General features: G+C 44.0%; 1 protein-coding gene across 2 annotated transcripts in view; it reads right to left on the reverse strand.

Moving 5' to 3' along the window:
- LOC109891003 (FYVE, RhoGEF and PH domain-containing protein 5) overlaps positions 1-11,598 on the reverse strand; it is a 41,891-nt gene extending 30,293 nt beyond the window's left edge. For both annotated transcript variants that reach the window (XM_031825007.1, XM_031825006.1), the window contains exons 1-3: positions 11,321-11,598; positions 6,421-9,202; positions 455-572 (exon numbers count right to left, since the gene is read on the reverse strand). In XM_031825007.1, coding sequence (XP_031680867.1) covers positions 455-572; positions 6,421-9,202; positions 11,321-11,330 — 2,910 coding nt within the window. In that variant the 5' untranslated portion in view covers positions 11,331-11,598. The remainder of the gene's footprint in view (positions 1-454; positions 573-6,420; positions 9,203-11,320) is intronic.
- Between the last annotated feature and the right edge of the window lie 15,619 nt (positions 11,599-27,217).

Genomic DNA, 27,217 nt, shown 5'->3' on the forward strand with positions numbered 1-27,217 from the left:
TAGACGTGAAAGCTTTTTAAAATACACAAATTTAAATTCAGATGCATTATGTATGAGAGGCTGGCTGGCTATTTCTGGGACTGGCGCAACAATTTTTCTCCTTATTGTGTTTTTCTTTTGAAGAAGAAGAAGAAAGCAAGGAAGTGTGAGTCACGTGGCGGGAGCCCGGCTTATATTATTGTGGCAGTGGGATGGGGGTGGGGTCCATCTCTGGGCTACTGTAAAATGGCTGCTTGAATAGAAAGAAGATTCAACAGAAAGTGATAGCCACCATTGAATGTGGTAGCCAAGTGAAATATTATGTTGTGGATATTACAAGTAAAGGTCATCCATCTTAGATATACTTAATAATAAGCGTTTCATTCCCAAATCTTTCAAGATCTGTACAACTTGTGACTTAACACATGCCCACAGAGTTTCATCGTCTGTGTTTACTGCTCGCCGTGTGTATCACCTGTTTGTCAAAGCCGTGCTCCACTCCTCCCTCCTCCTCCTCTGAGGTGAGTCCATGGTCCTCTTCAGCTGAGAGCCCTGCTAGAGTATCGCTCATTGGGAAAGGCTCTGTGTAGGCACTGCAACATCAGGGAGAGGAGAGGGACATTACATTCACTGGCAAAGGTTTTACTATAGATGCTGCAAGAATGCAAAAAAGACACATTCATTTTTCAATTCACCTATCCCCTTGCCCTTGCGTGTATTATCCTCTCCGCTGTGTGTGTGTGTCCTACAGTAGTAACATGGATGACTGAAGCCAGATTGCCGGGACATTAACAGCATGAGTAGAAGCGTTTGTTTGGGGTCTTGCTGTGAACAGGTTCATCACAGCAAGACAAACCAGACACACACACACACAGTTAGAAGTACTGTGCTGTACCAATATACACACAGATACAGTGTGATGGAACCACACACACATTTCGGTAGAGGATATAATGAGTATGTTATATTTAAGCAATAAGGCTCGAGGGGGTGTGGAATATGGCCAATATACCACAGCTAAGGGCTGTTCTTTAGCACGATGCAACACAGAGTTCCTAGATACTGCCCTTAGCCGTGGTATATTGGCCATATACCACATAACCCCGAGGGGCCTTATTGCTATTATAAACTGGTTACCAATGTAATTAGAGCAGTAAAAATACATGTTTTATCATACCCCTGATATACGGTCTGATATACCTCGGCTGTCAGCCAATAAGCATTCAAGGCTCGAGCCACCCAGTTTATAATGACGACTATAACAGATCACCCTGTAGAGACAGAGGCTATTACAGGCCTGTACTGCATCTATACCCTCTCAGCCCCTGAGTACCAAAGGTTAAAAGAGTTCCTAGCTGGACTTCATATTCACCGAGACACAGTCATCCTTCATCTTGCCCTTACCACACTGTAGGCTCTCACACAGGACCCGGTGCTATTGGCTGGGCTGGAGGAGCATTACTCATCTGTGACCTCCCTTTATCCCCCCCTGAGGGGCCAGATCACACTGGGGGTCCCTGTTGATGGTGATAGGGCTAGAGAGTGTCTGTGAACCTTTGAGTCCTAGGAGCTCATAGTTACTATATAGCTGGGCTATCTAAAATAGAGTTATACATTTTCTTGCGATCAAAACCGTTTCAGCTTTTGCACTGTGCCATAGATCATCACCATCCTCAGCTTCTCCAATAATATAGTTCTGTTTAAATAGTAGGCCTAGGCTACTAAAGGCATACTCTCTATCCCCCAGTGTCTGGGCACAGGAGTCTTTTCTTGTGCAACCTCTGTTATAATGGGAAGCCCAAATGGTTTCCTTTCATACTCTAATTCCACGTTTAGTGCAAATATTGTGTATGGGATTGTGTATGTGTACCATTCAGAGGGTGAATGGGCAAGACAAAGTATTGAAGTGTCTTTGAACAGGGGCATGGTAGTAGGTGCAACGGTTTCTGTTTTTTTTTCATGCTCAACAGTTTCCCATGTGTAGGCAACTTGTTTGCTGTTTAGTCCTTGGAGGACCTCTTGTCTGTTTCAAATCTCCAGTACCTGTCAAAAGTTATGGGAGCGGGCACATTCCTGTAGTCATGACATCATCCTGCAAGGGCGCCAATATTAGAAAGGAGTCAACTGTGAATAGGGAATTAAATTACATTTATTTTATGAACGGGTTCCGATGAAGATTATGTCTGCTTATTATTAAGGATTTGGAAATGAAGGATTTGGAAACATGCCTTTTACATTGATTACCGGTTATGTGATTCATTGTAATTTTGACAGTGGTATGTCCCAGGCAGGGATTAAGTGATTTTAAGCGTCTGTTTTGATCTCCGGTAGATTTGGTGTGGTAAACGTGAGGCCAGGCTGACGTGAGCATGGCATACCTCATCCTCAATGGGATAGACAGGTTTGCTCCAAGTCATTTCCTTTTCATTGAAGTATTATTGAGCAGTTTGAAATATTTGTGATTATTTGTAAATATTGCCAATTGCACATGTGGACCATCATATTCAACTATAAGTAAAAGCTTAATTCTGCACCTGATCCTGCATCACAATGCTCAGTTTGTCCTATAATATCTCATAGTACTATCCTTTCTCTGCCAGCGTCTAGGCACAAGGGACATAATTGGGCTCATATAGCAATACAGCAGTAGAGAGCTACATTAGTGACAATATGTATAAACCATTACTGAACCGTTAGATTGAAATACTAGCATTTCAGTGCCCACTGAGGGTAATTTCTCACCAGAGTCACCAAGAGTCATTTCCTGCTCAACCTCTGTTATAATAGGAAGCCCAAATGTAATGGTTTATTATCCTGATTTATTCCACATTAAAAATTCAAAAATGTTTCCCTGGTTCCATATGTAATATATGTCCTCAATCACAGTATATATTTTTGCTATCAGTAAAACTGCTTCCTACGAACAATACTTGAAAGACTTTAAAATGCTCATTACACGGCAATATAATTATGCCAGCAATCTCTTTGCCTTTGCAACCAGTGTCTTCTTTAATACCTGGGAGTTAAATCTAATGTGACAAATTCAAAAGTGATTTTCTATTAAAAGACCTATATGTCCCCCTTTTCCACGGATTAGATGGGGCATGTAATATGTAAAACATTGAGTATTCAAATATGTATTAGATGCAATCAGAAGGGTATTTTCTGTCTTCGTAATAATACTATTAAAGAAAATAGGAATACGGTCATTAGTCGACTCGACATGGGAGATGTAAACGCAGATGTGGATTTAAAAACATAACCGTTTGAAATAGTTTTGAGCTGCTTATGTTGATCATTATGTGTGATCTACGGCTGTTGTGCTGCTAGTTGTCTGACAGTGTTGTATGAGGTAGCATGCTTAGAGCCTGTCCCCTGACTGTGACTGCCATGATAAGGCATCAACGCAAACAACAGGAGAGCATCTGACAGGCTATTTCTCTATTGAGTGGGACCTGGTGTTGTCATACTGTGAGAACCCTGCTTAAATGGTCCAGACTGGGTCCCGCTTACTCTTTTACAGTAACCCCTCCTCTGTTCTACCAGTGAAGACAACAACAGCACATTGTAGTTGTAGGTCGGACCTGACATTCCTGACAACACCACACCTCGTCTTGTTGTTCCAGTCCTGGGGGAGTCTGGGAACATACACCCTGCCTCGCCCTCACACCCCACCCCGCCATGGTGGCCCCCATCGCCTCCGTCTTCCCCCTACCCCTCAGTCCTATCTCCCTCGCTCCCTCTGCCCTTGTCTTGCATTTCCTGTAAACAGCAGGGTGGAGTGTAAGCCTATAAGGCAGGACTCTTCCTCCCTGGGGATTACCTGGCAATGACCTCAGAGGGCCTGGCTCCAGGCCTGCTGTAGCCCACGCCCTGCCCTGCCGCCCCATAGCCCTGCCGCACCAGAGACCGCCCAGCCACCACGGTAACAGTGGACAGCCACCACCCTCTACAACAATGCACTCAGGACGTCTCTCTGAGCAGAACTAACACAGCACAGAGGCAGAGAGGAACTACAAAGGAGAGGATACACTAGAGGCTGCACTAGGGAATTGCCAATCATACTGCTGTATCCCAAGGTCCACTTTAAGCCTTTTACCATAAGAGAAAATAATTATCTCTCTCTCTTTCTCTTGACATGAATCAAACCTCGTGTAAAATGTTTTATGCTGTAGTAACTTTCTGACTTTGTGGTAACTATTTGCCTTATTTTGTGGGTATATCCCCTTGTCTCATTTCCGCCCACTGTCCCTTGGTCCCTCTGCCCTCAACAGTCCCGATCCTCTCTGTTGGGCGGCGAGAGAAGAGTGTTAAGTTAACTTCTGAATACATGCTCAATAAATCACCCTGCCATCATTGGCCCGCAGGGCTAGGACAGTAGCAATGTCAACCCCTCAGCAAGAGCTTAGCAGGAAAACATACACACGAATGCACACACACAAACACATATGCACGCACGCAGGCAGGCACACACACACACACACACACACACACACACACACACACACACACACACACACACACACACACACACACACACACACACACACACACACACACACACAGACACAAAACAGACACAAAACAGACACAGCATCCCTGGCAACAGAAGTCTATCCAGGGAGAATGCAGCCGAGGCGACAGGACAGATAGGCCCCTTTAGATCAGTTAGGTTTCAGACTTCTAGCAAACAATGAGCCCAATCGATAACATCACCAGCAGAAAAAGATCCTGCTCTGGGGGACTATTGTCTGAGAAATGGAGGAGATTCAAACGTGTGGCACATTGGTTTCCAACAAACTCCAGATAAACAGTGAGGTCATTGATCATGATAGGGAATGGTATTCATCCACGGAGACTCACAGTGCCTATGAAGTCGACAATAAGCCTGGTTTTGTGAGAAAGGCTTCCGCCTGAGAAGACATGCAGGCTTTTAGCCTCTTCTAAAAGAGAACTTGCATGGAACTATGGGTCAAATATGCATTGGAAATAAGCAACATAATAAACTGTGAATCAAAATATACAATAATTGCATAATACAACTCTCGATCTAAAATGTCTAAATAAAAATAATGAATTCAAATGATCAATATACTGTAAGTGTGAAATAAGCAACTTTGCACGAAGCAACCATAAATAGCAGCTGTGGCAATTTCCAAGGAACTGGTGTGAAAATGCTTTTTTTTTTAAATGTTAAGAGGCCTGTAGTAATGGCCAGTCCCTATAAACGCACACCAGCCATCAAACAGGTGTCTAATTGTGACTGTGGGTGGCCTGGGCTGGCTGTAGAGAGTGGTGGCAGAGACCAACGAGAGGGACATTTGGTCCTACAGTAGCAGGTCCCAGTGATTGATCCTCCTATCTCTATCTCTCTCTGCTGTAAATCTCTCCATCCCTCCAGGGCTCAATCAAAGAGAGGCACTCAGGGAAACCGCCTTTAATAAAAGCGATCCTAAACTTAACCACAAATGTCAGAGACAAGAGAGCAATTAAACCAACCCACTCTTACTCCTCCCCCTTCTTTCTCATTTTCTGCCATCACTTTGTCTCATTTCCATGGCTCTCCCTCTCTTTCTTCCTCCACTTTCTGTTCCTCATCACGCCTTTCCCTCCCTCTCTTTCTAGCACCCACTTTCTCTCTCATCTTTTGTAATCCAAGTCCCCTTGTCCTGTTTTCTACAGTACCTCTCTCTCTCCCTCTCTTTCTCCCACCCGTCCACCCACCCACCCACCCACCCACCCACCCACCCACCCACCCACCCACCCACCCACCCACCCACACACTCTCTCTCACTTTTAATTTTAACCCATAATTACTTCTATTGTGAATAAACCTGAGCTTTGTCTACGGTGTTCAGTCTGTGAGCTATTCCATCCCCTCAGACACACTATGAAGCGAACACCAGATGCGACCCTGAAATCCAGGAAATGAGAAAGCAGGATAAGCTCTCCCACAAGCATTGTCCATCTTCCCAAACTGAACGAGCCTCGTCAAATCAGGCTGCTCATCTCTCACAGAACATAACACTCTCCAAGAAATCTGGTCAGCCAGGAGCTGATGTTCATTTGAGCTACAGTTATCTTGAAGCTGGTCTGGAGATTGCAATGTTGAAGTGATGCAGCCTGGCCAAACCAGTCCACTGGACGACAGGGGAGAGTGGTTATGGGGAAGAGCCCTCTCTGCCGACTAGGGTTGCAAAATTCTGGTAACTTAAAACAATTCCAAGTTTTTCAGAAATCACAGTAGGAGGATTTCAGGATTTCATGCTTATTCCCTCCTGATTCTAGGAATCATCCAACTGTGATTTCCAGGGAATTTTGGGAAAGTCTCCGGAATTTTGCAACCCTACTGCAGACTGTACACTATCTTTTTCAGTTCAGACGACCACTGAAGAGGCCCGACATCCGTAGTTGTGAATTTGTTTTACTGTGTTACTGTACCTCTCAGGCTCCTGCTCAGGTGACTGGGGTTTGCTGTCGATCCCAGGGAAGCTGTTCATATCCACATAACCATCGTTGTCATTAGAGGGGGCCACTATGCGTTTGGGGTCCTCAAAGAAATCTGTGACTTTCATGGATCTGGTAGGTCTCCCGCCAGGGCGGATCTGGATGTTCTCATAGTCAGAGCTCATAGCTGGGATGTTCTCATATTCAGACGTGTCTGCACTGGGGAAGGAGATAGAGCGGGGTTTGGTCAGGGGGAGGGGCATGAGGGGGCGGCGGGAGCGCTCCTCGAAGGACTCCACCCTGGACACGCCCCTGCTACCATAGGCTTTAGGGTCTTCTTTCCTGAGGTCTTTGTAGAGCAGGAAGGTGGAGGGAAGGTCTGGAGGGCGCTGCTGGGGCTTCACCATACGAGACTGGGACTGAGGGGAGCCAGTGCTCCTGCGCTCCAGTTCCAGGAGTCTTGTTGGGCCATGGTGGCTGGACTCAGAGGAGGAGCGCGAGGAGCGTATGCTCCCGTCACCAAAGCCTTTAGTGTCCGTTTTCCTCTTGAACTTCAGGGTCAGGAAGCGCTTGAATGAGGACTTCTTCTTCTTGGGCTTGTTGTCTGTGGACTCAGGAGAGACGCTGATCAGGAGGGATGGGGAGCTCTTAGTGACCGGTCTCTTGGTGATGATAGCCAGCTCAAAGGGAGGTGGGATGTCCACCAGAGAGGTTGGCATGGAGACATCGCTGGACGACTGGTGGCTCCGCTGAGAGAAACTTCCGGAAGAAGTGCTAAAACATGGCAAAGAGAGGGTGTCATCTGTCCTTTTCATCCTGCCATCATCCTTCAGGGATTGGTCGGCCTCTATGTGAGCTCCCAATGACAGTTCTCGACCCTCTGCGGAGTATGAGTTTGGGTATAGTAAGAAGGGGCGTGGCTTCAGAGAGGGGATGAGTCTGTTGACCTCAGGCTGCTCAGGACGTCGCAGAGGTTCTCCGTTCTGGTCTAAGGCCACAGTACAGTAGTCATAAGTACTCTGGTACTCAGATGTCTCCTCGGGAACTGTCTCAGGGACATAACCCGAAACCTTCCCAGAGTAGGAGCGTGACCGCGTCACAATGCTCTTCCGGTCCAGAGACATAAAGTTCTCCCCCTCAGAGTCAAAGCCGGCCTCCTCATAGATGTGCTCCTCGCTGTCTGACTCTGAGTCATCGTGATAAGGTACGATGTGGCAGTCTAGCTCCTCTATGTCCTCCTCGAAGGCCTCTGTGGTGTGGGCGAACACCACCCTGTTGGTGAGCTCTGGGGTCCGTGTCCGGTCCAGGTCTGCTGGCACTGTGATGTTACACAGCCTGAGACGGGGCTGGCAGCTGTTCCGCTGGCTGGAGAAAGCCTGCTCACGCTTGGCTGTTCTCTCTCTCACACTCCTCCCTCTGATCTGCTTCCTCTCCGTGTCATCCGTCTCATCATCGTCCCCAATCTCCACATAGTCCTCTGATGAGGCACCATCCAGCTGCTGAAAGTCATGTGCCTCAGGGCAGAGGGAGTCATCGATATCTGCGTATTCATCCACATCCTCTATGGCTGTTTCTATGTGTTGGGAGGATTGTTCAGGAGTGTCCTGGACCTCACTCTCTCTCTGTTTAACCTCTAGCTCTTCCACATAGTCTGATGACAAATAATAAGGCTCTTGGTTAGAGGTGCCTGCTGTGTCCATCTCCTTTGCAGTGTGTGGTTTGTCACCACAGAATGTATCCTCATGATTCACCTCAGGGTAGGCGGCGCTCATCCTGTCAGCAGGCACTGCCTCGATGACGGAGTAAGGCCCAAACACATCCTCAGTGCTGCCAGAGAAACGGAAATGGCCAGAGGGGTCCTTGGTGGCACGCTCAGGCTGCCACACACCTGTGTCACCGGGCTCACCAGTGTCACATGTGTAAACAGGCTCATCTGAGGGGCCAATCACATCGTAGGGATACTCCTCGCCGACGGGTGGGAGTGTACAGCAGTGTGCTCCCAGTAAGAGATCCTCTGCTTCCTCTTCAGCCTCATCAGTGGGTACCTTACACTGTAAATATTCACCACCAGGTGAGCTGACTTCCTCTTCAAGCCCAATGTCAGTGTCTGCAGCAGGCTGACTAGGGGTGGTCCCATGATCATGATCTTCGGTGTCTGGTTCTTCAACATCTTCTTCTGGGTACCCTATAGGTTTATCAGATGTTTCAGTCTCCTCAGCTAAACTCTGATTATCTTCCTCCTCCGCTTTGATTCCCCCCCTTTCCTCATCTCCTCTCTCACACAGAAACACATTGTCACTCTCAGGTAGGTTCAAGTCATCTGCTGCAGTACAGTCTATCTCCTCTGCAGCCATGTGAGTGTCAGATGAACCAGTGTTTCCCATTTCAGATGCATTGTTCTCTCTCTCTATCTCATCCCCCTCCTGCTCATTCTCCTTCTCACCATAATCTGTGATGCCATTGTCATTAAGGATTTCCTCTGGTGCTGCTTCCTCCTGGTTGTGATCTGTGGAGTGGGGTATGGGGTCCTCTGACCCTTCCTGGTGGTCCTTAGGTTCCCCCTCTGAGGAGGTCAAGTCTCCATTGCTCAAACTGTGAGGGGGGCATTGCTCTTCCTCTGCCTCTGTCTCAGATGAGGAGGGTCTGGCCATTGCAGCGGTGGGAGGTTTGGGACCCCGGGTAGAGGGACAAGGCTTTGACATCAGTTTGGACTGCACCTTGATCGTTAGGTGACTCCGGATCTTTGGTCGGGGAACTTGGAGTCGCTTCTGTAAATCTGGAAAGGAAATGACAGAAAGTGTGATTCATTGCAGTTCAAATACAATGTTCAACCTCAATAGTAGTTGAAGTAGTAGTTGAAGGTGCAATATCCTACCTAGAATCATCTTTCATTAACCTTTTATACATTTGGTTGGTTTTTGGATGTATGGATATAAAACAAGCAACCCCTTAGCCTTGTCTTTATTTGGTAAGAGAAAGGCTGCAGATATGTCTCAAACTCCGTGACATGCAGATGGCTAGAGGGGACGCATCTACAGGAAAAACAACACACCCATAGGGAACATACTGTAGGAACAATAACATCTACCTGAGTGGAATACAGAGACGTATTGCATGCTCTACACTTTACAGCTTATAGGGCATGATCATAATGAAATGACATGTGGAGACAGACATAAACAAACTTTCATTGTCTTTTACCTCTATGTCAAAGTCCCCTGTTTAGAAAATCAGATACTGTATGCAGCATGTACCTCACAGTCAAGTCCAGTGTTTTCTACCAACTTGCTTTGAAGGGTGGAAAACCTGTCAAAGATAGCTGACTGGTTGATAAGTCTTTTGGTGAAACACACCCTTACTTAACAAAACTTATACACCCCTGGTCTCTTCCTGTTATTTAGTACCTGCCCTGACGCACATCCTATTAAACTTTGTGTGCACTCTGTACTCTACCTCCTTGTCCATCTGTCTGCCTCTCTGTCTCTGTGTGCGTGTCTGGCTGTCTGTCTTGTCTGGCTGTCTGTCTTATCTGTCTGTCTGTCTGTCTGTCTGTCTGTCTGTCTGTCTGTCTGTCTGTCTGTCTGTCTGTCTGTCTGTCTGTCTGTCTGTCTGTCTGTCTGTCTGTCTGTCTGTCTGTCTGTCTGTCTGTCTGTCTGTACCTGACGTCTGTCTGTCTGTCTGTCTCTCTCTCTCTCTCTCCCTGTTGTTTTCCAACACTGCTAATGAACTATTCCAGCAGACTCCCATTGAAGAACTCGACGCAGGAAGTCCACGAAGGAAGGACATTAACAGTGTTCCCTCACTCCTCCATGAACCCTTCTAGGAGTACAAATTCTAACAACACAAATGGACTTCCTTTTTGTCATTCTTCCCCTGACACACACACACACACACACACACACACACACACACACACACACACACACACACACACGCACACTTTTTCTGAAAAGGTCCTTTCAGTGGGAAAAATAACAATAAAACAGAGAAAAAACTAACTTCCAGTCCCACAAAGTCCTTCTGCAAACAACAGGATATGAATTACGCAACAAGAATTCAATTAAAACAAACGGTTGAAAAACAAAGGAAAGATAGAAAAATGGGACCATGACTGTGCCAAGTTTACAGGATAATCATGAAATATCCCCCATCACATAATAACAACAATTCTATAAAATACTCTGTGAATAGGCCAATCACCACAGTGCAGTAGAAATGCAGTAGAGCTACCTTTCGCTTCACCTCTAAACTGGCATAAATAATCCCATCATACTGTACCTCATACAGTATAACCGATATAGGATTTTCGGATCCAATACGGATTCCGATTTTAGAGTGGAAATATTCACCGATATATCGCCCGATATTTTCAGAATTATAGCTGGAATTCAAAATATACATTTTTTTTCTGTATGGATTGCGCTTAATAACATGCCACATGAATCGCCCGAACAGCCCAAGGACAGAACTACACAAACTGATTCACCTATTATGGTTAATTGACTTTAATTCTGCAATAGCTGTTATCTCACCCAAAGTGAGATTTGACACCCTATTAGTTGATCTATCAAAGAAAAGGAAAAAGTCCTTTAAAAAAAAGAACAACTAATCGAAACAATAACCTGTTTGGTCTCTGATCCTGTAGTGATTTTAGTTATTCAATTTGTTCTCCAATGCTATTTCAAGTGGTGTAGGAAAAAAAATACATTTGTTTAACACAAAATTGAGAAATGCTACATCTCTTTTGCTCTCTCTCTCTCTCTCTCTCTCACACACATACACCCACACTTGGAGTATCCTTTATGTAAACACAGTAAGTAGATGAGTAGGCTATATCAGGCTCCCAATTTATTTTCTTGAATATGCATCGTCACTTGAATTTTAGCCTACATACCTGTGTTCATTTTGGGACATCATCCGCTATAGCAACCGAGAGTTATCCACGTGTTTTTTATTTCAAACGCAGGAATCAACCGCCACAATATGTCCACAGGTTCTGTGAACTTATCCCAAATTCATGTTGAAAGTATTCAAGTGGTCTAAATTCAACATTTCACAATTTTCTCTGGTTGTTTTTCCAAGTACTGGCTACTACTCTGTCAAGGTAGTAGCTGTTTGCCTACAGAGCCGGCATCCCTCTTCTTTAGCTGATGCGCGACTGGTGCGCTCGCGAAGTATACCGGAGGCGCTCTGTCGCGCATCCTGAGAAGGAAGGTCTATTTCGCGGACATGGAACACTGACCAAACCCACTTCATCCACATTCAACTCAATAAAAGTTTTGCATTTCGAATTACAATAGCTATATAATGTACACCATAAATTCCTGTATTTCAAATGAGCAAATCGTTTTTTATAAATTGCTAATTATTTGTGACCTATTTGCCTACCTGAAATTGATTTATTTGGATTTGCTAGAACTTTCATGTATTTGACACGTCAGTACAGAGTTGGATGCATTGAATGTGTAAGTATACCAGGCTATAAGCTTAATGAGACATTGTTCATATTAACAGGGTCGTTTTTAAGCATCTGGTTTCAGTGTCTCAAATGATTCACATATGACTAAAACAAATGTGCATTTAAATAAGAACAGTAGCTTTCCTTTTCATTATTGATATCTTTATTGATATAGAATGAACATAATTTGAATCTGAGATAGGACTGAGTACTCTGTCAGCATAATCAGTTTGAGTCATGATAAACTTGTGTTGTAATACCTAATATTCCAGAACATATTTGTCCCTAAAACATTTCCAGAATGCTATGAACTCTAAAGTTCCCCAAAACAGTTTCTAAAAACAGTTTCTAAAAACAGTTCCCCAAAACAGTTTCTAAAAACAGTTTCTAAAAAACAGTTTCTAAAACAGTTTCTAAAAACAGTTCCCCAAAACAGTTTCTAAAAACAGTTTCTAAAAAACAGTTTCTAAAACAGTTTCTAAAAACAGTTCCCCAAAACAGTTTCTAAAAACAGTTTCTAAAAACAGTTCCTCAAAACTGTTTCCAAAAACTGTTTCTAAAAACAGTTCCCCAAAACAGTTTCTAAAAACAGTTTCTAAAAACAGTTCCCCAAAACAGTTTCTAAAAACAGTTTCTTTGGGACACCAAAAGCGTTTGCTATTGGCCCGACTTCCTGGCTCAGCATCTGTTGTATGATTGGAGGAAAGCAACCCTTTAAAAACCTCTCTTCATAACAGGAAACCTCTCTCCCTGTTTCCTGTACAACAGGCAACACTTCCTTAGCAACAGATGGACAAGGTTGGCAACATTAACCCCTTGGGTAGGCTAATGTGGGATGATTGAGTGGTGCTGTGGCTCAAGGAAAGCCAAACTTACAGTAATCTCCAACTGAGACTCAGACTCGGGCTGTTCAAGGACACAGAGACGTCCTGAAACACAGGGGGAGACTGGGATAGTCAACCACCTGGGGCCTCTTTTTTGGCAGCTCGCATCGCTGGTTAAACGGCCACACGTTGGGAAGGGACAATCTTACCTCTCTATTCTTTTCTTCCTCACACTTGAAGGTCAGACACTGCAGCTGATCCTCCTGGGGATAAAACAAAAGTGGATGGAGAAAAGTACAATAGAATAATCACCTTGAATCGCCGGAGGGCACATGGCCTGTGGACTGCAGAGGTATGCTATGTTTTACACGTAGCATGCTCCCCAGTCCAGATGGCTTGGTGCAGAAAGCACTGTGTGTTGCAGATCTATTAGGTCACAGTAGGTGATCCAGGTCCTTGAGACTGTATCTGAAATATGTTTTGCACCTGCTACTGTATGTGGAGTTTGTATTATGTTAAACAGGCTGATTAACTTGTGCAAAGCCTCAAATGATAACAGAGTGGAGTTTTGCTTGTTCTTGTCATGGAATATTCACGGCATATTAGCCTACTATTCAAGCCAGCCAGGTCAATGTTATATGTCAGTAGCTCAGTTGCAGTGCCTGCCCTTTTTTTATCCAGATGGAAAAGTAACTCTAAAGATAGCTCTGGCCTGGCACTGCCAGTTGTGTTTCTCTTTGGATTGTGCTGTATTCAGTGTAGCTAAATCTGACCTTTTTTGGTTTCACTATTATTTCACAAATATGATTTGCAACTGGAGGACGGGTCTTGTGTAATGTGTCATGATAGATGTGGACAAAAAAGAGAATGGGTTCAGGGGTAAATATCCCTACAGACGTAATAGTACAGACCATAAAACAACATGTTTTGAACTCAGGACGCACATTTCCTGGACTACGAGGGTCTGTGCAGCGCTCTATCCCACCACCTGGAAAGAGAGAGAGAGAGAGAGAGAGAGAGAGAGAGAGAGAGAGAGAGAGAGAGAGAGAGAGAGAGAGAGAGAGAGAGAGAGAGAGAGAGAGAGAGAGAGAGAGAGAGAGAGAGAGAGAGAGAGAGAGAGAGAGAGAGAGAGAGAGAGAGAGAGAGAGAGAGAGAGAGAGAGAGAGAGAGAGAGAGAGAGAGAGAGAGAGAGAGAGAGAGAGAGAGAGAGAGAGAGAGAGAGAGAGAGAGAGAGAGAAAAACATGTCAAAGAACAAGAGAATAACCCGATATACCCTCTGCTGCCCCAAACAGGAAAGAGATCAGGGAAAGAGGTCAGCAACTTGTTCCCAGTCCTCTAGACATATCGAGATGTTTCGTAACACCTGCTCTGCTACACACTGGACATGGACGTGCTCAATGTTTTTGTCCCCAGTTTAAGTTGTCAGACATTATTTCTGTAATGCAGCCAATTACTGGAAACCACCGTTTTAGTTGGTATGAATTCTCACTGCCAAACATTGCACAATGTGTCCTTACTGTGTGTCCTTGATGTATTACCTGTAAAGTTCAATTCAATGGAATTATTAGCCTTGATTACACTTTAGTTGGAAAGGGTTGTAGTGTACTGATGAGTGTGATTTCAGAAAGCAATCAAGGAGAAATTCTTATCTCCTTAAAATGACCTCAACGCCTTTGTAATTAATGGATGGTAAAGTGTGACACACGTCTGAAACACTGAAAGAGTATTGGCACATTTTATTGATCACAAACCTAGACAACCAATAAATCCTTTAGAGACTTGCTTGTTTGACCTGAGGTTTATACCCAAATTAAGTCACTTGAGTATTGAAGCATGGAAATGAAATGAAAATACAATCAAATTAAGACAAACCACTTCAATGAATTCAGTTGATTGCGTGTAAATTGACCTGCGTCGGATGAATATCGTGACCCAAATCCACAGAAATAGCACATCTGGCCAAAGAAGCATAGGTACTTTTCTCTATACCAAAAGTAAAATGTAAAAACCCTGGTGTTAGAAATGTGCGTATACTACAGTATGCTCTCACAACAGCATAAACTAAGGACCACTACTCACACCTCCCCCAGTGACACAGCCTGGAGCACAGTATTGCAGTAAACAGGTAGACCTGGGACGTCAGCGCTTTATCAAAAAACAGCAAATACAGGCTTTATTCCCCACAGGCCCAGGAACCTCCAACCAATCAATACGGCAGGCTTGTATCACCACAGCCACCGAAACCAACCCAGATTCCATAATACATATTGCAACAGCCTTATGTCTGGTTATTTTATTTACTGCACTGTAACCTTTGTGTTAGTACTGGGTATAATAATTTTAGAGTTTCTCCTCAGATGTGCGGTGCTTGAGAGTTTTGTGCATTATGTCTCATTATATGGCACTTCTCTGGATTCTCTGTAATGATCTTTGTGTACATTGAAAAAGGTAAACGCCTACGTACGAATTAAATGCCTCTAGCTGTGTTTCCCCAGTTAATAACAAGGTATTATTCCTGTCTGTCTAAAGGGCAGTGCCACGAGAGCCTGGAGAATAAGAGGTCAGCTTCTGATAACAGACCACTTTGTTATTAGACTTTCTCTATTCATAGAGAGACAGTCCTCCAAGCTTGACTGTAAAAACAGCAATTTATAGGCTCAAAATACAACCCCTCAAGAAGCATAGTAAAAAGAGTTGTGTGTGGCCTTTGAAATAAAGCACTATGGCACAATCAAAACATTAGCCGATGGCCTTTAGCCAGATAGATTTATGAGCACTGTAAAGATCTATCCTATTGAGAGTGTTTGTGCACATACTGTATATGGCTTTATATTTTCCTCATTCTCTGCAACGTGTTTCTGCTTTTCATCGTAATAGGACTGAACAGTTACGGTTATGTCTCATGGTTCTGCACATGATATCATGTGAAATCCCTAGTTGTGTTATCAGGCTCAGTATAGCCTGTGGTACTAAGGGGCGGGTCTTTGTCTGAAGGAAATATTAGGATAATGAAACAATTCATTTGCCTGGATTTGCTCCTCCTGTGGACTGTGATCTTTCAGCCAAAGGAGACTGGGAAGATGTAGATACTACTGTAGTCCCAAAAATATATTTGGCAATGCTTTGCATTGATTAGGCATTATTCCAGTGTAACTATATGGAAATAAGTTATGTAATTACACTGCACAAGGATTTAACAAAGAAATGACCGCAGCAGTAGATATTTTTGCTCAAGAAGTGGAAAGTCCATTTAAACGCAAAATGAATAATAACTTCAACACAAACTATAACTCAGTGGTCGTTTTGTAAGCCGAGGCTATGTCGTCTAACCTTAACGGTGGGGGAAAAATGGAGTGCATTTACACAGGAACAACCATAAGAAAGAAAACATGTAGGGGGTTTCACATTGCATTGACAATGCATCTTTCGTCACTCTGCCTGTGTGTATATATGAGTGAGTAATGTGACATCTGGGTGCTGGTTTGCTCAGCGATAGCCCACTACAGAAGTAGGGAAAACACAGAAGGTTGTTGTTTTTGGTTCTTCCGCCAGACCTGTGTGACTTCTACACAAAGATGACAGGGTGGTCTCTTATCCCCACCACCCTCCCCAAAACACTGCTTCTTGGCAGCTCAGAGCACTTCCTTCTTGCTCAGGGCTGTCTGTTGGGACAATATCAGTAGCTCCACCTTTTTTCCTCTGTCTTTGATTAATTACGTATTTTCTATTTACTGACGGACAGGAAATTAGAAATCTAGGTCAAAATAACATTGTTATTTAGTAATATGGGAGCGCCGGTCTACAAGTGATGCATATTCAGCATTCACAGCTGACACTCAAAAGTGTCATTCTAAACTCATTTTTCAATTAATGCCATGCAGAGTATTTGAACTGAGTTTTGACAAAAGTATACTGTCCAAACTTCACCTATCGGGTGTAAACTGAATGTACTGTATGTGTATGTGAGTTCTCCTGCCCTTCAGAGGAGGAGATATGGGACCAGTAAGACCACTGGACTGTTAAACTGCTCTGCGTGTTGTTCACTAGGAGTCTAAATGGGGCGTCATGAATCAGTCTTGTTCTATACCAGCAGTCAGTGGTACACATCAAAATATAATGAAAGTGTAATTGTCACATGTTTCATAAACAACAGATGTCAACTGTAAGTAAAATGCTTACTTACAGGCCCTTCCCAACAATGCAGAGAGACAAATATAGAAAAATAATAACTCTAGGAATAAATACACAATGAGTAAAGATAACATGGCTATATATACGGGGTACCAGTACCGAGTCGATGTACAGGGGTACGAGGTAATTGAGGTAGATATGTACTGTACATATACACTAGGTAAGGTAAAAGTGACTAGACAATAGGATATAAAATAAACCGTAGCAACAGCGTATGTGAGGAGTCAAAAGAGTTAGTGCAAAAAGGGTCAATGCAGATAGTCCAGGTAGCTATTTGGTTAGCTATTTAGTAGTCTTATGGCTAAGGGATAGAAGCTGTTCAGGGTCCTGTTGGTTCCAGACTTCGTGCATCTGTAAAATTTTAAGGGCCTTCCTCTGACCCTGCCTGGTAAAGAGGTCCTGGTTGGCAGGGAGCTCAGCCCCAGTGATGTACTGGGCCATACGCACTGCCCTCTGTAGCGCCTTACGGTCGGATGCCAAGCATCTGCCATACAATGCAGTGATGCAGCCAGTCAAGATGCTCTCATTGGTGCAGCTGTAGAACGTTTTGAGGATCTGAGGGCCCATGCCAAGTCTTTTCAGCATCCTGACATGTTGACTACACCGCTAGCGTCGCGTACATGTTGTTATTCAATTATTGACATACATGTTATTCAATTATTGCACCCACACTGCTCCCTGCGTTGCCAAGGGCTAAAATAGAAGTCAGTTCTATTTGTGACGCAGATCGCGCTGCAAGTCCTGCCTCTCCCATCTCCTCATTGGTTTATAGAAGCAGATACCCACGTGCCATCTCCTCATTGGTTATACCCACGTGGGTGACTGAAAGACGAACGGAGGTCGGTGGTGGTAATACACCTTTTATGAAAGTTAGTTGCCAATCACAATATAAGTCCCAAAGAAGAAAAAGAATGACTAGAAACGATTCGGTTGACCGTTTTATGTGTGGATTAATTGTCGGAGTAGAGGAGCTTGTACATTTCAGGTAAAATAACAACCCAATGTTTATATCCCAGGACAAATTAGCTAGCAACAGCAAGCTAGCTAAATAGGACAAATTAGTTAGCAACTGCAAGCTAGCTAAATTGCCATAAATGTTTAATGCTTTTCGACCTGTCCCCAAATTAATATATTTGGTTCAGAGTTTGTTTTGATATTTTAACCTGCGTGTCTTGATCATGTTTGGTGTGGGGGGGGGCAAAATCTATTTGCGTACGATGGAGCATGCACGAGGCCGGTTTGGGTATGGTGTGAGGAAGAAGAGGCGTTGTTGTGACCTCTTCCAAACTGTGTTGGTGTGTGTGGACTATGTTAATTCCTTATTGATTCCTTAGGGATGTGGACACCGAGGAACTTGAAGCTCTCAACCCGCTCCACTACAGCCCCATTGATGTGAATGGGGGCGTGCTCGGCACTCTGTTTCCTGCAATCCACGATCAGCTCCTTTGTCTTGCTGACGTTGAGGGAGAGGTTGTTGTCCTGGCACCACACTGCCATGTCACTAACCTCCTCTCTATAGGCGGTATCATCGTCATTGGCCTACCACCGGTGTGTCATCTACTGTACAGTACAGGAAGTGCCCTTAAAGTTTTGTCCTCATGTCTTTATCCCTTTTTTAAATTATTATTATTTTCTCCCCAATTTCGTGGTATCCAATTGTTTTTAGTAGCTACTATCTTGTCTCATCGCTACAACTCCCTTACGGGCTCGGGAGAGATGAAGGTTGAAAGTCATGCGTCCTCCGATACACAACCCAACCAAGCCGCACTACTTCTTAACACAGCGTGCATCCAACCCGGAAGCCAGCCGCACCAATGTGTCGGAGGAAACACCGTGCACCTGGCAACCTTGGTTAGCGCGCACTGCGCCCGGCCCGCCACAGGAGTCGCTGGTGCGCGATGAGACAAGAATATCCCTACCGGCCAAGCCCTCCCTAACCTGGACGACGCTAGGTCAATTGTGCGTCGCCCCAAGGACCTCCCGGTCACTCCCCAAGGACCCAGGGTCTCTGGTGGCACAGCTGGCGCTGCAGTACAGTGCCCTTAACCACTACGCCACCCGGGAGGCCATTTATCCCTTATTTACGTTCATACATTTTAGTAATTTAGCAGACACTCTTATCCAGAGCGACTTGCAGGATCAATTAGGGTTAAGTGCCTTGCTCAAGGGCACATTAACATATTTTCCACCTAGTCGGCTCTGGGATTTGAACCAGCGACTTTTCAGTTACTGGCCCAACGTCTTAACCGCTAGGCTACCTGCCACCGAATGTCTGCCGTTATGTCCAGGGATGTTCTGGTTTACTCAAGATAACTTGTGTCACGATCTCCTGATATAAGCAGGACATACCACACCCCACGTTCCTAGGGTCCAATGGGTGGGCAAGGTGACCCTCCTGTAGGTAACAAGCCAGTGGGATTCTCTGTTGAGGACCTCTGAGGTACTGCTCAGACTAAATGGCACATAGTGTGTCATCCATATTCAGATCTCTGTGTGTCTGTTGTGTCCTCCACACGCACAAACCCACACATACCTTTTGTGAGGGTTGTTTGTGGTCAGGGTTTTGCTGCGGTGGTCTTAGCAGGAGCTCACATGCACAAGAATCCCCAGGAGATGGAGGGAGGATGCTCCGTGCACTGGCTATTGCCTTTCTCACCAGATCAGCATAAATGGCAAAGTCAATTTTCATTTATGGCAGTACAATAGCAATGTTATTAAGTGCAAAATATGTTTTGGAGGGTTTTGTGCATGTTTAAATCAGCATGTCCCAAATAAACGTAGCTGTGTGGGGCATCAGTAAAAGGACATTCGATGAAAGGGGGACTTTTCAATGGGATATGTTTGGTGACATTGTTTCTCTGTATCTTTGCGTTTTTGTCCTGCCAACCTCCATATCAACTGATGTCTATCACTCTATGGCACCTGCATTGTGATGGATTTGCCGTTGCCATGGCAACACAGGGGGTCAAAGAGGTCTGTTTTTGATACAACGATCCCCCCTCTGTATGTCACTAATCACTGTCTTGTGTAAACAGTTGACGACGGATATTGTTTGTCCCTTTATTATCCGTTTTAAAATGAAACCACCATCTCTCCTTTTCTCCAGGGTTAAACTCCCCTCCTTCACCTGTCTTTTGTGATTCCAGTCGTTATTGCCCAGACAGGGGCTCGCCTCTTGACAAGGATTAGGGATATGTTGTGTCATTCATCGTCATTATATGGATCCACTGTTGAGGCACCATTGCAGTAAATGAGAGATTAAACCTCAACTAACCGGGGCACTTTACCCTAAGTGGGCAGTAAAAAGGAATAGCTCTTGATAAAGTGTTGTGGAAAGTGCAAAGCGTGTATAGTCTGTCTGTGTGTGTGTGTGTGTTTTGAGTAGCGTTTCATTTCCCTGTAACGAGGTTGTGGCACATAAAGGTGAGACCCAGCTGGGGTCGGAGCTGGAGCAGCAGACAGCTGCCTTTATCCGTTAACCTCTTAAACTCATACACAGCCTTAAACGGCCTTTACAACCTATTTCCTTCAGACCTCATTTGTCACTCCTACAGTAAAACCCAATTTCCCTCTGACCACTGAGCACTGTCGAAATGTATCTGACTGTTAATGAGTAATAGATGTGGTGATAACTCGAGAACAGTTCACTCAATCATAATCAAATACAATTGATTAGATAGATGAGATTTTTCAAATTGCATCCCGATTCATGAGCTGTGGTATTAAGTAGCGCAGTTGTTATGGCAGCCACCTCTCTCTTTTGGAGTGGCATTCACGGTCTTGATAAAGCCATGGTGGATTGACCTTGACATTGTTAGCATAAGATCTCAACGTTGTGGCAAGACAAACACAGATTCTCAGATTCCACTGAAGCGGAGCAGACAGATTGACAAGGCAGACTGAACAGACACACACTCACACAAGCTGCACACGAGCACACACTCCATGTGAGGGCGGAGTCGAGTGTATGCCATTTTCAAACATTTACTCTGTTTCTGAGGGCTCTTGGGCAATTGTATAAAGAGCAGGTACACATTTGAAATGTTTCAGTAGCTTGCTGCATTGGATGGAACACTATCATTTCTTAACCTCTCCACCAGAATGTCTGCTTGTGATTTATGTGGCACTTATAACAACCACTGACCGCTTATGTTGAAGGTGCAGTGTGAGGATGTAGAGATCTCTATGCTATGAGTGATAATAAAACAAAGAGCAGGCACAGACAAGCTTTAGCGATTGTGCTACTGCAGCTGATACAGGTTCTCACAGGAGGGAATGCTGTCCTTTCTACTATAACAGATTTGAGTCCTATCATGAGTTTGTGCTAACACAGACATGAATGGGTCATAAAATGGAAAACATCATCCTCAGGGCAAACTCACTATTGAAATCCTATTATCTTCAGGTTGGACATAATATGATATGTGCTTATTCTGCAGAATAAACACTTGCTCTGTTTATTATATCAGTTTCAGAATTTCCCCCCTCCTGCCAATGGGGAGGGGGTGGCCTGTGCTTATGCTCAACTGCACTTTTCATTACCTTACTAAGGTAAGGTGAGGAGGTTAGGAGTAACAGAGGTGAGCGAACACACTTCCACGTTGTTTCTATAGCTGAGGAGAAATGAGAAGAAACGTTCGGAGTCGTTTTTTATTAAAGTGTCAGCAGACAGTGAGATGTGACAGGCAGGGAAATGAAGCGCTGGTGGATGGTGAGGTGGAACAGGAGATGTCTGACTCAGATACTACGGTAGGGGACTAATTAAGACCTCCACGGTCAACAGCATAGTACACTCCACAGTACAAGTAGGTGGGACTAGAATAGCCTTTAAATGCGCAATATGCCTGGTTGCTAACATTCTAATGGTTTGCCTAATTTCATTTTACGTGACAAAGCAAGCAATGTATCGAGTGTAGAGAATCATTGTAGCATCTAAACCACTAACTGTATTGCAGAGCTTTGATAGGAATTCCAATCAAGGCTACATTATTCATCAATCATATTACCAAACATAGCGACAGTCTGATTAGACATGATGAAGACCACATTTCTGAGATGTCTGATAAAAGAACCTTCAGTCCAGATGGATCCTGACCTGGAGGCCTAGACCTTCTAACCAATCAAACCTGCTTTTTCTCTCTTAGAGGACAGAGCCACCTCAGTCGCCTCGTCTCGTCTGATATGTGCATCACTTACTGCAAGGAATAATGGGAGAGATCAGCCACCACAAAGGCACCCGCAGAAACATCTCCAGCTCAACCTGATTACTGCATTGTTGGAGCGGGAAGCATAAGCATTTCTCTGCACTGGTGATAACATCTGCAAAATATGTGTACACAACCAATAAAATCTGATTTGATTTCATAATGACAGCTAATACACCTTCCATAGCATGATCAATTGACGCAACTTTCTCAACACGCCAAACAACTCAGCAATAAAAATGAATAGAAATCATAACGTCCACTTATACTCACTGGAAGGAACAGACGTGTTGACTGTGTTGGTATAAAAGGTCCATCCTCTGATTCGTAGTGTATGTGTACACTTATAGACACCCTACTCATTCGCCCTCAGCGTTTATCTTGTAAACCAATGTAATTAACAGAACGTTTAGCTAAACATCGACCTGCAGTACATATTTTACACGTCATTCTCCAGGCCGGTTCATTTAATTGTACCGCCATTCAAAGTGACACCAGCATCTCCCTGAACACCACTTAGTAAACAGAGTAATACCGTGATTAAAATGTTTCACTGCCTCAGTACGGCTAATATCTGTTTTCTACTTAAAACACTCTCTTATTACATTATACCTTATCCCTTTGATCTCTCTCTTTCCCTTCACTTCCTGAAATAATACTTGTTTATTACAAAGACCCTAGTATGTACTGTATTATTCATATAAAGTAATGAAGTTTTACGGTCAGCCACGATGGTAATAAAGGCAGCGTGTTGAGAGAAGCAGGATGAATGAGGGAAGCTATATTATAAAGAAGGGCTGTTTGGCATCCTATTGAAGGCCATTAAATGTGATCGTGTCCTTTAATGCTGAACACAGCGCCAGGCTGCCAGCCACACCAGGCATAAATCCCAGCCTCTTCTTTGAGTCATCAGGTTTTCATGTGAACATCCAGTCTCAGCACATATAGGCTAAGTGATCTAACGTGTGTGTGATCAGCGGAGCATACGTTCAAATGTATGCGTTCAGTTGTACAGTGTCCTCAGAGACTTAATGTATCCCTCCCTCTGTTGCGGAGCGCGGACAAAAGATTTTATTTACGTTCTGACCTGATTAGCAACGCTCTCTCCTCCCATCTCTTGCTACTCTTTCATCCTATTCTTCCCCCTATCTACAGTATAGGCCCATCTACCTCTTTACACACCTACCATGCCTTCTCTTAAATAACATTTTAAAAAACAGTGGAAGAGCTGCACAGTAGCTACCACATCTCACACAGGTTCTGTATTAGTGTTGTACAGCTCACTGGAAGTGTAGTGCATTGTACCTTCCTGGGGAGCACTGTGGAGCTGAATTTGTACTGTAGCTGTGGAAGAGCAGTATTTGTACTGTAGCTGTGGAAGAGCAGTATTTGTACTGTAGCTGTGGAAGAGCAGTATTTGTACTGTAGCTGTGGAAGAGCAGTATTTGTGGTGTTGTGATGGACTGGTGCAGGGATTGAAACAGGCGGGCAGGAGTAGATTTCGCCTGTCTGGTTCTAATCTACCAGGGGGTTGGACCTACAGGCAGATAGGGTCACTCTGAAAAAAATAAAAACACTGGGTTAAATTCACCAAATCTAGTGTGGGTCACAGGAGAGTCTATTGTATGAACTACCTCATCTCCACTGTGCCTTGGGGACCAATACTTATAGTACAGAATGGGCTTTGACGAAATGAAGATTTCAAAAAAGATAATGTTATTTTTATGTACATCAATTGTTGCTATTTATCATTTGTTCATGACATATGACAAAACTGTTCAGCTGAAGTATCACCAAGGGTATCAAATTTCTGTGGAAAAGATGTTGTTGATATCAAACAATATCTTAAGGGTTTTGGTAGATGTCTGCCCCCTTGGCAGTACAGGGAGAAGAGATGTGGAGATGAGAATATTGAGTAAATATAGCCCGTCTTTTGATGAATCCCAAAGGGTTCATGCTCTTACTTGGATTGATTGGTTGCGATACAACACACGGAGGAGCATCTAGCATCTAGTACCTAGTTGGATATTATGCAACATTATTGGAATGTTATAGAGTTCTACAGGTATACTACCATAGCGGTTATGTTGAAGTAGCAGTAAATCAGTAGTGTACCGCCTTTAGAGGATTTAAAATGAGTGGCTGTACAGATGGGACCTCCCTAGCTCTAGTCAAGTTAATATGGTAATATCAGGCCCAGCACCGCCCACCTCCTCAGTAGACACAGGCCCAGGATTTACTCTTGTTGTTACCTCAGCAGAGCGTTTCATTTCCTGGCCATTTGGGTCTGTTAATGGTACAAGCAGGCGTGTGTCAGTACTGGCAATCACTCAGGGTGACGCTGGGAGACAGTGACACACAGCAGCATCATTACCACAGGCAGAAGACAGACTGCCCCTCCCGCCTCCCCGTACTGGCTACACATGATCAGGACCAGGTTGAATTGGCTGGGGTGGAGAGAGGATACTATTGTGTGTGTGTGTGTGTGTGTGTGTGTGTGTGTGTGTGTGTGTGTGTGTGTGTGTGTGTGTGTGTGTGTGTGTGTGTGTGTGTGTGCTATGATGAACACATTGTTACAGAACTGGTTTTTAATCAAGAGCCCATCTCAGTTGTGAACTCATGAACACAACACAATATCGTAGGTTATGGAAAATACTGAGCATACTTAACAATAAATGCCTTCTTGCGTTCTTGTGGGTAGTGTGTTCCTTTGACTCCCCATTTGGTCAAGTACAACGGGATCATTCTAAATAAGCACGTGAGTGACACTTATTGTCTTCTCTCTGGGTGCCTGAAGGATGAGGAGAGTCATTCTAAGTCACTGTCATGGAACTCTGTCCCCACTGTTTACCATACAATAAAAAAAATGCACTGACTTTGCTGATAACTACTTTATTGCGAAAACATGTACTTACGATGACGGTGATATGTGGTTGTCTTCTGAATGAATCAACTGTAAGTCGCTCTGGATGAAAGTGTCTGCTAAATGACTCAAATGTAAATGTCTTTGTACGACTAGAAAGAAATAATGTGGCCTATTTATGTAGTTACATACTGCATGTACACCTGGATATCCCATTTTAGAAAACCAGAACCACAGTGTAGCCACAGGTGAACAATCTTATGATTCATTAATGCTCAAATGAATGCTCATTATGAACGAAACAGCTCATATTGTACTCTCAACTACTGGCAAGAGTCGTAACAATTATATGATTATGGGGTGCTGCTGTTAAATTGAGTGATAATGGCAGGACATTAAATCCCTTTTTATTACTGTGCATATTGGGGATTCCATTCCATTATATGTGCATATAAAATGACTAATTATCTCAGAATGCGAGATCTACAGCTACAGTACCTCTGTGCCAATCTGCTGGTGGGGCGAAATGGGCTATTAGATTGCAGAAACATACATTTGAAGATACAAAACCCACAATTCACAAGTTTTCCTTTAAAAGTGAATTGGCCAAGTCTGTGGTTTATGAAGTGTTTAATAAAGGCATATTGTCAGAGAAGAGAGACAGGCTGAGGGCCCCACACTGTATCCCTATCGCCAGCACAGGGCCTGCAGCACTCACTCCACTCAGCCACCCCCTCCTCAGTAATGTCCTCAGCGGAGAGGAAGGATATACCCCACTTCCTAGGGCTCCACCCTGCCCAAGCCCAGTGTACAGAGAGAAAAGAGGAGGGTATACAAATGTGGGCCTGAAAGACTCTCCAGGGGATGAACCTGAGGGTGGGAACAGACACACATGAAGCACCAGTCCAAAGCCTCTCCACTACAAACACACGTTCACCCATTGGAAAATGTTGGTTGAATGGAGCATCTGTCTGTTAAGGTCCATCATATAAGCTTGTTCCAAAATAGCTCCCCTTTGTCCAGCATTGCAGTGGTAGGCCTGCCTGACAATGTTATATGTGTTATGCCTTGTACATGTATGCCCCTGTGACGTCAATACGTATGCTGCATACTGTGTACCATAGGGCACTGAGGTTTGTCACTCATTCTAAAGCTCACACTCATTACTGTACCCTCTATACAAGAGTGGGCTGGCAATCCTTAGCTCTTTGGAGATTAAATCCTTGGCACGTTTTTATTTATACTTGGCAACTACATTGCCCAGCAGACAAATTAAAACTATCGCCTACACTCACATGACTGACTATGTTTTGTTGATTGTGCCTAAGGCCTATACAGAGCTAGGGGAAAAAATATTTCCAGTTCTCCGCCCCCTCCGCTTGGAACAAGCTTCTAAGGGTCCTGAAATTACAGGAGCTTGTCTTTTTAAATTAGTTTAAAGATAGGTTAAATAATATAATGGAAAATGAAGTGGGGTGTTGTCAATGTTTTGACACCTAGTTGCACCACATTTTCCCAAACCATTTTGCAGTTTTTTCGTTTTTGAACCGTTTCCCTCTTGAGTTCCAAATATCCATAACGGTTGCCGCAGCATAAGTTTTTTATGAGAGTGATGTCAGAATGCACAAACTGTTCCAAAATGTGATTGTTATGCAACAAGACAGTCAACCTGCGCCGCCCTCAAACCAATGCACACTGCCTGCTAATTATCTGTAGGCTCCTCATTAATTCACATAAGAAGTAGCCCATTTCATTGTTGCGGACAATTTATGTTTGAGGATTTACTGAGCTGGACAAACTGCTCTCTTTAACGAGAGCCCAAACACTTCCCCAGTGTTTCCTAGATCAAGTATGAAGACATTGTGCATCTCTAGTCAGAACAGAACTTGCACAAACTTTTCCCCCTGGCTCATTATCCAGCTGGCGCCCTCATTGCCTTCATTGTTGTTTTACTTACAAATAATAACTTTGGACATGTGTACATCGAAGATGTGTAATACGCTGATAAGTGGCCAAAGTAAGCTAATATATTTCCAGTGGGCGCAGCAGTCTTTGACTTTGACTTTGTTTATTTGTGTCTATAGTGAATGGCATTCGGACGTTTTTGCTTGTCAAACATAAACAAACATGGCTCCAATCATAAAGAATTTAGCTGTTGTTAACTGCTGCTCTTTTCTAAACAATATTAAATGTTTCCCTTGTGCTCGCTCACCCGAGATGTGGTACATTGCAAACAAGTCTAGCTGTTAG

The sequence above is a fragment of the Oncorhynchus kisutch genome, linkage group LG5 (assembly GCF_002021735.2).
Source record: "Oncorhynchus kisutch isolate 150728-3 linkage group LG5, Okis_V2, whole genome shotgun sequence".
NCBI lineage: Eukaryota > Metazoa > Chordata > Actinopteri > Salmoniformes > Salmonidae > Oncorhynchus > Oncorhynchus kisutch.